The following is a 12,132-nucleotide window of genomic DNA, read 5'->3' on the forward strand; positions in this document are numbered from 1 at the left end:
CATCTGGTCCTGGACTTTTATTTGTAGGGAGATTTTTTATTGCTAATTCAGTTTCTTTTCTAGTGATCGGTTAGTTCAAGTGGTCAGTTTCTTCTTGATTCAGTCTTGGTGGACAGTATGTTTCCAGAAACTTGTCCAACTCCTCTAGGTTATCCAGTTTGGTTCCATATAGTTTTTCGTAATATTCTTGTATGATATTCTGTATTTCTATTTTATTTGTTGTAATTTCTCCATTTTCCTTTCTTATTTTGCTAATTTGTGCTTTCTCTTCTTTCTTCTTTGTGAGTTTGGCCAGAGGTTTGTCGATTTTACTTACTTTTTCAAAAAACCAGCTTTTGGTTTGGCTGATTTTTTTCTATTGTCTTGTTAACCTCTATTGTATTTATTTCCTCCCTAATCTTTATAATTTCCTTTCTTCTGCTGCCTTTTGGGGCTTTCTGTTCTTCTTTTTCTAATTCATTCAGCTGATGGGTTAAATTGTTTATTTGAGATTCTTTTTTGAGGAAGGCCTGAATCGCTGTAAACTTCCCTCTTAGCACTGCCTTTGCTGTGTCCCATAGATTTTGAATGGTTGTGCTTCTTTCATTGTTATTTGTCTCAAGGTATTTTTTAATTTCAGCTTTGATTTCCTCATTGACCCATTTTTTTTAAATAACATATTGTTTAATCTCCATGCTTTCCTTTTTTTCTCCTTTGTTTCTCTGTTGTTGATTTCTAGTTTCATGGCATTGTGGTCAGTAAAGATGCTTGAGATAATTTGTCTTCTTAAAATTGTTGAGGTTTCTTTTGTGCCCAAGTGCATGATCAATCCTGGAAAATGTTCCATGTGCACTTGAAAAGAATGTATATCCTATTTTTGGGGGGTGTAATGCACTGAAAATATCCACCAAATCTAATTTTTCTATTGTATTATTTAATTTATCTGTTGCCTTATTTATTTTCTGTCTGGAAGATCTGTCTAGTGATGTTTATGTGGTGGTAAAATCTCCAGCTATGATTGTATTCCCATCAATATCCCCCTTTATTTCTGTTAGTAATTGTTCTATGTACTTAGGTGCTCCTATATTGGGTGCATATATATTAACAAGTGTAAGATCCTCATCTTGTATCACTCCTTTAGTCATTATAAAATGTCCTTCTTCATGGCCTTTGTTTTAAAGTCTATTTTGTCTGAAATCAGTACTGCAACACCTGCTTTTTTGGCTTTTCCATTTGCATGGAATATCCTTTTCCATCCTTTCACTCTCAGTCTATATGTGTCCTTCTCCCTAAAGTGGGTCTCTTGTATGCAGCATATTGAAGGTTCTTGCTTTATTATCCAGTCTGCCACTCTGTGTCTTTTGACTGGAGCATTTAGTCCATTAACATTTACAGTAATTAATGATAGATGTGTGTTTATTGCCATTTTGAACTTATCTTTGCAGTTGAATTGGTATTTCCTCTTTGTTCCTTTCTTCTTCCTTTTGTGGTTTGGTAATTTTCCTTTGTAGTATCATGGATTTTATTTAATTTTTGTGACTCCCTTTTAAGTTTTTGGCTTGTGGTTACCCTTTTTTATAAATCTATTAGCCCATTACTATAACTGTTTTTATTAAACTGATAGTAACATGATTTCAAACCCATCCTACCATTAAAAAAATTTTAAAAAGAAAGAAAAAAATATATTCTAATTTCCCTGCCTCCCTCTCCCACTCTCAGTGATTTGTATGTCTTCTTTTATAATTTTGTGTTTATTTTATTTGTAATTCATGAGTTATCACCTTTCCAGTTGTGAGTTTCTCATTTCTGTAGCATCCTGCTGCTTTTGTATTTAGAGTAGACCTTTCAATATTTCTTTTAGCAGCTTTTTCTTGTCTGTGAAGCTCTTTCTCTCTCCTTCTATCCTAAAGGATAGCCTTGCTGGATAAAGTTTCCTAGGCTGCATATTTTTTTCATTCAGGACTTTGAATATATCTTGCCACTCCCTTCTGGCCTGTAGTGTTTATGTAGAGAAATCAGCTGAGAGCCTTATGGGGGTTCCCTTGTAACTTACTCTTTGCTTTTTTCTTGCTGCCTTTAGAATCATTTCTTTATCCTTGACTCTGGCCATCTTGATTATGATATGTCTTGGTGTGGGTCTGTTTGGGTTCTTCCTGTTTGGGACCCTCTGAGCTTCCTGTACTTGGATATCTGATTCCTTTAAGTTTGGGAAGTTTTCAGTCATGATTTCTTCAAAAACCTTTTCAATCCCCTTTGATCTTTCTTCTCCTTCTGGGACCCCTATTATGCGAAGATTGGCACACTTTATATTATCCCATAGTTCCCTTATGCTATTTTTATTTGTTTTTGTTTATCTTGTAGCTCTTCTGATTGGGTGCTTTCTATTGTCCTGTCTTCTAGGTTATCTAGTCAGCTTTGCACAGCTTTTAGATCATCCCTCATCTCAGTCAATGAATTTACCCATTCTACTTGTCTCTTCTTTATAGCTTCAGTTTCATCTTTGACATATTTTATATCTCTAAACTATCTCTTTTAGTTCCTTCAGCACTTTGATCACTCCTTTTTTGAAATCTTGATCTTGAGTAGGCTATCGATGTCTATTTCATTGATCGTTCTTTCAAGGGATTTCTCTTGTTCTTTTAATTGGGAGTGGTTTCTCTGCTTATTCATCTTGCTCATACCTCTCTGGCACTGTGGTTTATGGAGTATCAGTTGTCTGTTGTGGTCCTTAAGGAGTTTATCTATCTAATGCCTATGTAGGAATAAGATTTAGGAAAAAAAAAGAAAAGAGAAAGAATTTTAAAAGAAGGGAGAAAAAAAGGTTTGAAAACAGTGTATAATGAATAATAGAAGAGCAAGTTGAAGCAGAATAGCAATCGGGTTGAGACGTCCTTTTAAAACCTTTTAAAAAAAGGAGAAAAGATGTATTTGAAACCTGTGTATAATCAATAACAGGACATCAAAACCCAAGAGAAATAAAAATGAAGAAGTAAAAATTAAGAGGGTAATAGAAAATAGAACAGGTAAAAACATTTAAAAAAAGAAAAAGGGTTGGGGTCGGTGTTCTCCTGGAGACTGTGTGCTTTTAATGTGCAGTCTTTCTGTCTTCGTCCTGTTTTGGAAGCTCAGATTGCTGTTTCCAGAGGCCCTCCACTGGCGCCCTCCTCTGTGCTGCTCCAGAGCCTGTCGGCAAGCAGATCGCGCCCCCTCCCAACACTGGGTCAGGTGCAGCTCTCCTTTGCTGTGGGCAGGCGGGTCACTGCCACTCGCAATGCCGCAATCATATGTTGCAAACTGGCCACGTGGGAGGCTGGGCCGCACCCCGTCCCAGCACTGTGGTCAGGGGTTGCGTTCCTGCCTGAAAGGCGGGGGGCCGCCCTCCGTCTCCAGCGCCGGTCGCTCTGCTGCTCTGTGCCGCTGGGCACTCTGCCTCGGGTTGGCACTTCGCAGGTGGGCTCGATGAAGGGAGAGAACAGCCTTGTCCCTGCTCCTTGTTTGTCTTGGCGGAGCAAGTTCTCTGAGGGACCAGGATGGAAGGATCCTGTCTGCCTCGGGCTGTAGACAAGTCTCCCTCTGGACTTTGAGGCTGCTAAGTCCTTAGGTGCGGATGCAGGTTTCGCTCCCGCCCCCGCCTGGGTGCTAAGCACCGGAGGACGTGGCAGCTGTGCCTGAGCCCCGCCTCTCTTCCCCCAAAACTTCCCGAGGGTTTTCAGAGATGGGGGTGTGCACCCTTCCCCCCAGGGCACATCAACCGTGTTTTATGGAGGGCCCAGGTTGTTCTGCCCTGTGCACCCACAGCCACAGCCCCCTGCAGTCCCCCGGGGCTGCCTCAGTGCAGCCGCCCCCGTCCTCCACCCGGCTTGGGCAGCCTGGCTCTGCCCCCAGCTGCCGGCCCTCGTCTCGGGCTGGGTGTTGCGGGTACTCTTTAACTTAGTTCTGGTCAAGGGCTGCTCTGTACAGATCCGAGCCTCGGAGGCTCCCCCTCCATCCCGCTGGCCTCTCAGTTGGAAAGGGGAGACCCAGCGAGCGAGCGCCAGTCCTCCTTTGCCGCTCCCTCCCCGCGGGACCCGTCCGCTCTGCTTTGCCTTTTGTTCTTTGTTTTTTCCTTTTCTCCTACCAGATTTTTGGCATCTTTATCTTTTGAAGAGGGCGATGTTCTGTCGGAGTTTGCAGGTGCTCTGGTTGGCTGAGTGGGTCTGTGGATGTGAGTATTGGTGCATTTGTGGGAGAGGGTGAGCTACAAGTGTCCTTCTACTCCGCCATCTTCTCTTTTCCCCTACTCCCTGTAGTTTCTAGTTCTTATTACAGTGATTTTCATTTCTACCAATAGTTTTTCTTAATTTCTTTAATATTTTCCTTGCGTCTTTTGAATTTGGGAACTAGTAGAATGGAGAGATGTTTCATTAATTGTTCTTTCCGAGATTTCTCGTTCTTTTAATTGGGAGTGGTTCCTCTGCTTCTTCGTTTTACTTTATTTCTTGGACTGTATGGATTCAGGAGAAACATCTATTCTGGTCTTGAAGGGCTTTTTTATGTAGGTGTGTAGCCTGTGTGAGTCTAACATTTTTGTGCAAAGGCTGTTTTTATTACGGATCTTGCCACATCTTTCTTCAGCGTGCTGGGAGTTATCTCCTAGATGGGCGTGTGATTGGTATTGCAGTGACCAGAGCCTGTACCAGGTGTTGAGAGGGGTCTCCTCTGCTCTGTGGTTGTCACAGCCCAGCTGGGGGGCAGGGTCTCCTCCCCAGTTGTTGGAGTAGAAGCCTCCAAGTCTGTTTCTGAGCTGCCAGTGTGAGGTTGAAGGGAGCACTTCCTCCAGGAATGGAGCCAGTGAGTATTCCTGTGCATTGAGTGCACAGTGCAGTGAGTACAGGGACTCTGCACCAGAAAGTGCACTCTGGTGTTGCCTGACACCTGTTTTGTGCATTCACAAAGTACACTGTTGTTGGCCTTGACCTCGGCCCTACCTCTGCTGCGGGAATGCTGGCAGTCAGCCCAGATCTCTCTCTGTTGTTGTGTTCAAAAAGTCCCGGTTGCGGCTCAGACCACACTGCAGCCCATTCAGGCTGTCACATGCCACCAACAACAGTCTTCTCACCAGGGCTGAAGCCCAAGTTCCAGCACCCAGCCCCTGCACACACCAGCAGATGCGTGACTCAGGCTGGGGAGTGTAAGGAGGTGGCCAGGACTCTTTGCTGGTCATTCTCTGTTCTGCCTGCTGCAAGCTAGTTGCTACATTCTTTGAGGCTCTGAAGCTCCCTTTCTGTCCTGGCTGATCTTCCAGCCTTGAAGGGAGCTCCCAGGGTGAGGAAATTTCCTCTTTCACAGCTTCCTCCAAGGCACACAGGTCTAGTTCCAATTCCTTTTCTTGTTTGTTTTTTCCTTTTGTCCAACCTGGTTACATGGTGATCTTTCTTGTAGCTTTGGTTGTATGAGTTCTTCTGCTAACATCAGTAGGTGGTATTCTGTGAGTTTTTCCACATGTAGATATATTTTTGATGTATCTGCGGCATGAGATGAGCTGTGTCCTACTGTCTTGATCTCTCCCTCTCATTTCATAATTTTCTTGCTCTAGTTGTGGCCTTTTCTTTTTCACCAGAGAACTTCCTTTAACATTTGTTGTAAAGCTGATTGGGTGTTGCTGATTAAATTATTATAGCGTTTGCTTGTCTGTAAAGCTTTTGATTTCTACGTCAAATATGAGTAAGAGCCTTGCTGAATAGAATTCTTGGTTGTAGGCTTTTCCTTTTCATCACTTTCATCATAAACGTGCACAGAAATAACATTCAAATTGTTTAGGAAGTGTGAAATGAAAACTTAAATTATTCCTTTTACTCTACTCGTTTAATAAGATCCAGTCCTCAAATACATTTGAGCAATTTTTTTTAATTTGTATTTAATTAACACGATACAATCTTCATACAATAAAATGAGATTTAATCTACATGCAGCAAAATGCAGAGATTATGGTATGCAGTTCAGTGAATTTTGGCAAGTGCATATACATACACCATTCTGTCTTAGAAGTGATCCTCATGTCCTTTCCTGGTCAATCCTCTCTCTATGCTAGGTACAACCATTATTACGATTTCAATATCATAAATTAAATTTGCTTGTTCTGTAATTCTGTGGTAGTGCAGTTTTTCATTATACACTGTTAAAATCTGGCCCCTTTTACTTAGCGTATTTTTGAGTTCCATACATGGTATTATGTATATTGGTAATTTTTGCCTTTTAATTGTTGGTCATATTCATTTCTATGAATATATTACGGTTTGATTATCCATCTTCATCAGTGGACATTTTGGTTGTTTCTTATCAGGAACTATTATGAATAAAGCTCTTGTGAACATATATTTTCATTTCTCCTAAGTGAAAACTAGAAGCAGTATTGCTAGGTCACAAGGTAAATGTGTGTTTAACTTTGTGGAAAACTGTTAGCTAATTTCTCTTTTTAACACTTAACAAGTTGCTCTGCATCTTTGCCAACATCTGGTGTACCAGTCTGTTGATTTTACTGATGGGCATATAGTTGTTTTTCATTATGGTTCTAATTTGTATTTTTCTCATTAGTCCTTTTTCCTGTGTTTCAGTCAGAAGGGCCTGTTCAAGTAGTTTGTCCCCTTTTAACTGGGTGTGTTGTTATTGAAGTATAGTAATTCTTTTCTTTTTACAGTTACAATACAAATCCTTTTCAGTTAAATGTATTGTCAATATTTTTTTCCCAGTCTGTATCTTTTAATGGTATCATTGGATAAACAGCAGCTTTTAATTTTGATGCAGTCCAGTGTGTCATATTGTACTTCTGTGGTTATTGCTTACTGGATCCTAAGAAACTTGTGTACCCCTCAGTTTTTAAGATACTCTTTTTTAAAATTCTAGAATTTTTGTAGTTCTACCTTTCTGTTTAGGTCTGTGATCAATCTTAGTTTTTTGTGTGAGGTAGGCCCTTGAGATCCATTTTCTTGTCCATATTCATTGTTGTAAACCCATACTTTGAAAAGACTTTTCCCACTATGTTTTTAATTGCTGAAGTTTATCTTTGTGACAATTTTAGACATATAGAAAAATTAAGTGGAAAGTAGTGTTTTTATATACTTCACTTCACTTCCCCACAAAAAATAACACACATATATACTGTTTTTCCAGTTATTGACACATACATACAAATGTACATTTGTTACAGTTGAGCCAATATTGATACAGTGTTTATAGTTTAGAGTTTACTCTTTGCCAAACTCTTTGTGGGTTTTAACGTATAAAGACATGTATCCAACATTACAGTATCCTATGGAAAAATTGGTCACTGCTCTAAAAATCCTGTGTTCTACCTATTCATCACTTCCTTCCTTCCCTGGAAACCATGGCAACTACTGTGTTTTTGTTTTTTGTCTCCATAGTTTTATCTTTTCCAGAATGTCATATATTGAAATCATACAGTATGTAACCTTTTCAGATTGTTTTCTTTCCCTTAGCAATATGTTTTTAAGGTTCTTCCATATCTTTTCAATAAAAATAAACAAGCTACCAAGCCATGGTGAATAATATTCCATTGTATAGATATACCAGGTTGTTCAGACCATCCAGCAGATAACGTTGGAGACTCCAGATTCCTGATAATGACAAAGAAGTTTTAGTCTGTCACATGTAGGAGTTGCTGACATTAAACAGCATTGTATACATGCTAGTATTATTTATAGTTCTATAATTCAAAATATGTGATTTAAAAAAATTTTTCAGATTTTCATTGAAGGGGAAGAATGGAAAACTAAGGTTCTTGGAAATTTTCATTTTAAACTTAACACCATGTAACACATACTTACACTTTAGTTTTAAAGCTTCTAATAATGTTGTAGTTTAGTCAAAATAACCATGCTCAAGATTTACATATAAAGGTAAGCTGTCCTTTAATAGGACTGCTTCCATTATGCTAAGTTTAATTATTAAAGAATGCTCTTTAAGTGTTGAAATTCAGACTTTATAGGAAAAAAAAAAACTGGATCCTAGTTACAAAAAGCGTATGCTTCTTACCTTGAGGTCTCTTCACATGTAGGTCATATCAGAGTATTTGCTCCTTGGTTTCAATATGGTTATAGAGTAACCCCCTTCCCAGGGAATCCTCCAGTGGCTGCTAAGGTAGGGGTTTTGGGTTTTCTTTTTTTAGCTAGGGAGAGGGAATAAGGTAGTTGTTTATCCAGTTAGGCAATTGATATGCAATTCTTATTTAATAAAGTTTGAGGTTTTTAAAATCTTAGTATTCTTAAAGTGATGTTTTAATGGTAGGTTTTGAGATAAACTTTTTCTAAAGTAAATTATTTCATTATTTTGATATTTTCTCTTTGAGTTTGATTCACCTTTTAACTCTGGATCTCTTCTTGATGAAACATTCTTTTTTCCTTCTTCTCAGGGTACAGTTAATAAAGTATCTTCCAGCCACATTGGCTGTTTGGTACATGGGTGCTTCAATGCCTCCATCCCTAAACCTGAGCAGATGGCACCTGAGCAGTGGCAGACTCTGGAGATAAACGTGGGTGATGAACTTGAATTCGAAGTATTTCGTTTAGATTCAGACGCTGCTGGAGTATTCTGCATTCGGGGAAAACTAAGTATCACTAGGTCAGTTCCTAAACACATTACTACCATTTTGATAATCATTTTTACTTAATTCTGAATTTAGGGAACATAAGTCCCTCTTTTAAAAATAATTTTATTAGTCCATTTGTACTTCAAACTATAAAGTCAGTGTAAGTAGGAATCGCCTAAGTGTAATAATGACAGTGCATTAAATACTCTAAAGCTCTACATTTAGCTAACTGCTGTGTATTTTAATAACTTTCTTCTTCTGAGTATTGTTTATTTTTTAGAAAGTTGATCCCTGAGCTTGAAACTAACAGCTGAGTCATTTTGCATAACTATTAGTCTGCTTTTATTTTTATACAGTTGAAACAAAAACAATTTGGTCACTGTCACTGGACCAGGCAGATCATTTAATTTCTGTATTTTTCTGGTCTGAAATTCTTCTAAGAATTTCTGATCTTAAGCCTAGATTCATGGGAGCCAAGTTTAATGGCAGGGTAGGAAAAAAACTCGCGGAGTACTTCTGTGTTAAAAACTTTTTCCAGATTCTGCCTTGTTAAGTAACAAGAGTATGGGTTAAAGTTCTAGAGCAACTGTCCAGTAGAACTTTCTGTGATGATAGAAATGTGCCATATTTGTGAAATATAGTAGCCTCACTATGGCGCAATTAAAATGAACTGAATTTTTAAAGTTATCTTACTGAAATTACTTAAATTTAAATAGTTACACATGGCTAGTACTACTGTATCGGACTGCGCTTCTATAGAGAGAGGGCTACTACATTGATCCTTGTTTTTATTTTAGTGATACAAAATAATTAACTTTGAACTAATACTGCTTCAGCATTGGTTAAGAACAATGTACTGTTACTTAAAACAAGAATTAAGATAGTAGACAAGGAACGCCATTACTTTGATAATAACCAGAAGTATATTTTTCTCTATCGAATGTTAGTGGTTTGACTAATAAGCCTGGGTGTGGTGATCTTTGGTTCAGAAAACACTGAACATTAAACTAAAATTTAGAAGCCATACTTTGACAAAATTTATGTCATTTTTGTGTGTAACAGAGGGAGAAGTACTTGGGAAACAAAAAGTTCAACATTTCCAAGACATTTCAGTGTGCTGAGGGCTAATAGGGTAGAATATTTGAAACTTATGAGTTATATTATCTTGTACCACTGTCATTATTTAGAAAATTAATAGCACATTGGAATATTCATGATCTTATTTTTTTTAATTTTTGCTTAATGTTCTGCAAATTGTTTAAATTGTTAATTCATAGTTTACAAACCAAGCGCTGTGCAGTTTCTGAAGAAGTAACAGGAACTGGCACTGAAGAAGCTGTTGAAAAACCTCCAAAGAAGAAAAAGAAAAAGAAGAAAGACCCAGAACCATATGAAGTGGAAGGTGGTACCACAGAGCTAGCAGATTTTGCAGATGTTACCATGAAGGAGACAGACATGCAGATGAATAACAATGTGAATGGCCTCCTGGAGGAAAAGCCAAAGAAGAAAAAGAAAAAGAAAAAGCACCAGGAAGATCAGGACCAGGACCCTCTTTTCCAAGGCAGTGACTCCAGTGGTTACCAAAGCGACCGTAAAAAGAAAAAAAAGAAAAGAAAGCACAGTGAGGAGGCTGAATTTACACCACTTTTGGAACATGTACCTAAGAAGAAAAGGGAAAAGTAATTTTCTCTAGTGCATTTTAAATATGATTTGGTTTTTAAAAGAGTGATTTACATACAATAGATGACTAAATGTTTAAATTATATGAAATGTTTTATATTCCAGTAGTTTGCAAAACAGGAAACATTTGATTAGGAGTTGAGTTTTTGGTGCTAAAATTATAAAACTGATCATTTGGGAAATACCAGTATTAAAAGTACCATTTTATTGTATACAGAATAAAAGGGCAAGAGCTCTTTCATTCTTCCAGTGTATACATTTTAAGTAAAATGATTTCTAAGTCAGGCTCAAGGCTAGCAGGACTTGGTCATACGTATTTTGAACCTGGGTTTTTGTGTTTTTAAACAGGTTTAGCATTTAGTTGTGGTATTACATGCCTGTTTTATTTTACTTTAAAATTCAAGGCGTTTACCAGTTTTAGGATTTCTTTTTTCATGGCTGCTACAGTAGTTCTCTTGTGGAACTTAGAATGGTTTGCCAGAGGGTTTCTGAAGTTTCCAGAGCTTATAAGAACCTTGCCACTACTGACTGTGGTAGGAAACAATATTCACTATTTTTTCCTTCTAGGTGCATGTGTTTTCCTTTTTCTCTAGGAGGTTGATGGAGAGGCTGTTCTCTTACACTTGTTCATTTGTGCCTCATCCACTCTGCTTTTGTTGTGTTGGAGGAGGAGAGTCTGACGAAGACAGGAAAAGTATGATACTTACTAGTGGAGAATTTCCCAATTTTTAATAATTGAGTTAAGCTACTAGAAACTGTTAAGAGGAAACAGCTGTTCACTGCTTTCAGTAAGAAAATGTGGAATATATCTTAACTATTGGAAAACAATGAAATGACAAGCTGGCTCAGGCTGATATTCAATGCGAGGTCGTGTTCATCCATTTAATAGGTATTCGATTAACTACTATGTGTAAACACATTCTACTAAGGTCCAGGGTATAATGGAAAACAAGGTACAGGTCGTTCCTTCCCTAATGGAATGTCATTGGAGAAACAGATTGCACAAACAGAATATAAGTAAAAAAATTAGTAATTACAGTAAGTGCTATAAAGAAAAAAATTATCTACTTACTGTTAGTTGTGTTAGAATCTGTAAACAGATGAATGAATATTCCATGTGGCATCCATTTTTATTGCCATTTATCTAGTATCAGACATAGTACTGGTCTTAAATTCTGCTAGTAGTATATCTTGATGCACATCTATGATGACAGAATATAGAATTTGGAGAGTGGCTGTCAGTCACAGTGTCTGTTTACAAGCAGATATACAAGACAGTAGACATGTGCAGGCCAGTTGGTCTTTACATATAATTTAGTTTCATTTGTCTATGTAGCCCTTGAAATGTGGCTAAGTCCAAATTGAGATATGGTATCAGTATAAAATACATATCAGACTGAAGATGTACAAAGAATGAATGTAAAAATATCTCAATTTTTGTATATTGGTGAGAGAATATTTTTGGCATAGTGGGGTAAATAAAATGTTAAAAATTAATTCAGCTTTTTTTTTTCCTGTTTTTTTTTTTTCCCTTCAAGTTTCATATGAGGCCCACATTGTCTTTTGGACAGCACTGGTTTAAAGGAAGGATGACTTGAAAAAGATTTTAGAACAAGCTATATTATATTCTCAGAGTTTAAGATAGTGCCATAACCAGAAAATGTTTTATAAAAATTTAAAATTTGAATAATTATAATCACATCTGACTTATGAAAAATTAATTTTCGTGAAACAGTTCTAAATCTCTCCTGGTAAATACCGAGGAAGCTTTCAAATTAATGCTCTTCTTGGAAAAATACATTGCAGTTCAGCAAAATAAGCAAATTCCCACATGTTACTTGTATTTTGCTTCAGTTGCTGCTTCTGTCAATCATACTGTATTTTAAAAT

The 12,132-nt window shown here is 37.6% G+C and overlaps 1 protein-coding gene and 1 long non-coding RNA gene across 2 annotated transcripts in view; one reads left to right on the forward strand and one right to left on the reverse strand.

Annotated features, from left to right (window-relative positions):
• POLR1F (RNA polymerase I subunit F) overlaps window positions 1–11,740 on the forward strand; it is a 30,236-nt gene extending 18,496 nt beyond the window's left edge. The window contains exons 3-4 of the mRNA XM_031455019.2: window positions 8,387–8,595; window positions 9,841–11,740. Of these exons, the coding sequence (XP_031310879.1) occupies window positions 8,387–8,595; window positions 9,841–10,246 (615 nt within the window). The 3' untranslated portion in view covers window positions 10,247–11,740. The remainder of the gene's footprint in view (window positions 1–8,386; window positions 8,596–9,840) is intronic.
• Window positions 6,541–8,441, reverse strand: LOC116154009 (uncharacterized). The gene is made up of 3 exons (XR_004137814.2): window positions 8,334–8,441; window positions 8,011–8,143; window positions 6,541–7,592 (listed from the first exon to the last, which is right to left on the reverse strand). It is a non-coding gene; the product is annotated as an uncharacterized LOC116154009 (long non-coding RNA).
• Window positions 11,741–12,132: the final 392 nt, after the last annotated feature.

This window comes from Camelus dromedarius, chromosome 7, assembly GCF_036321535.1.
Source record: "Camelus dromedarius isolate mCamDro1 chromosome 7, mCamDro1.pat, whole genome shotgun sequence".
NCBI lineage: Eukaryota > Metazoa > Chordata > Mammalia > Artiodactyla > Camelidae > Camelus > Camelus dromedarius.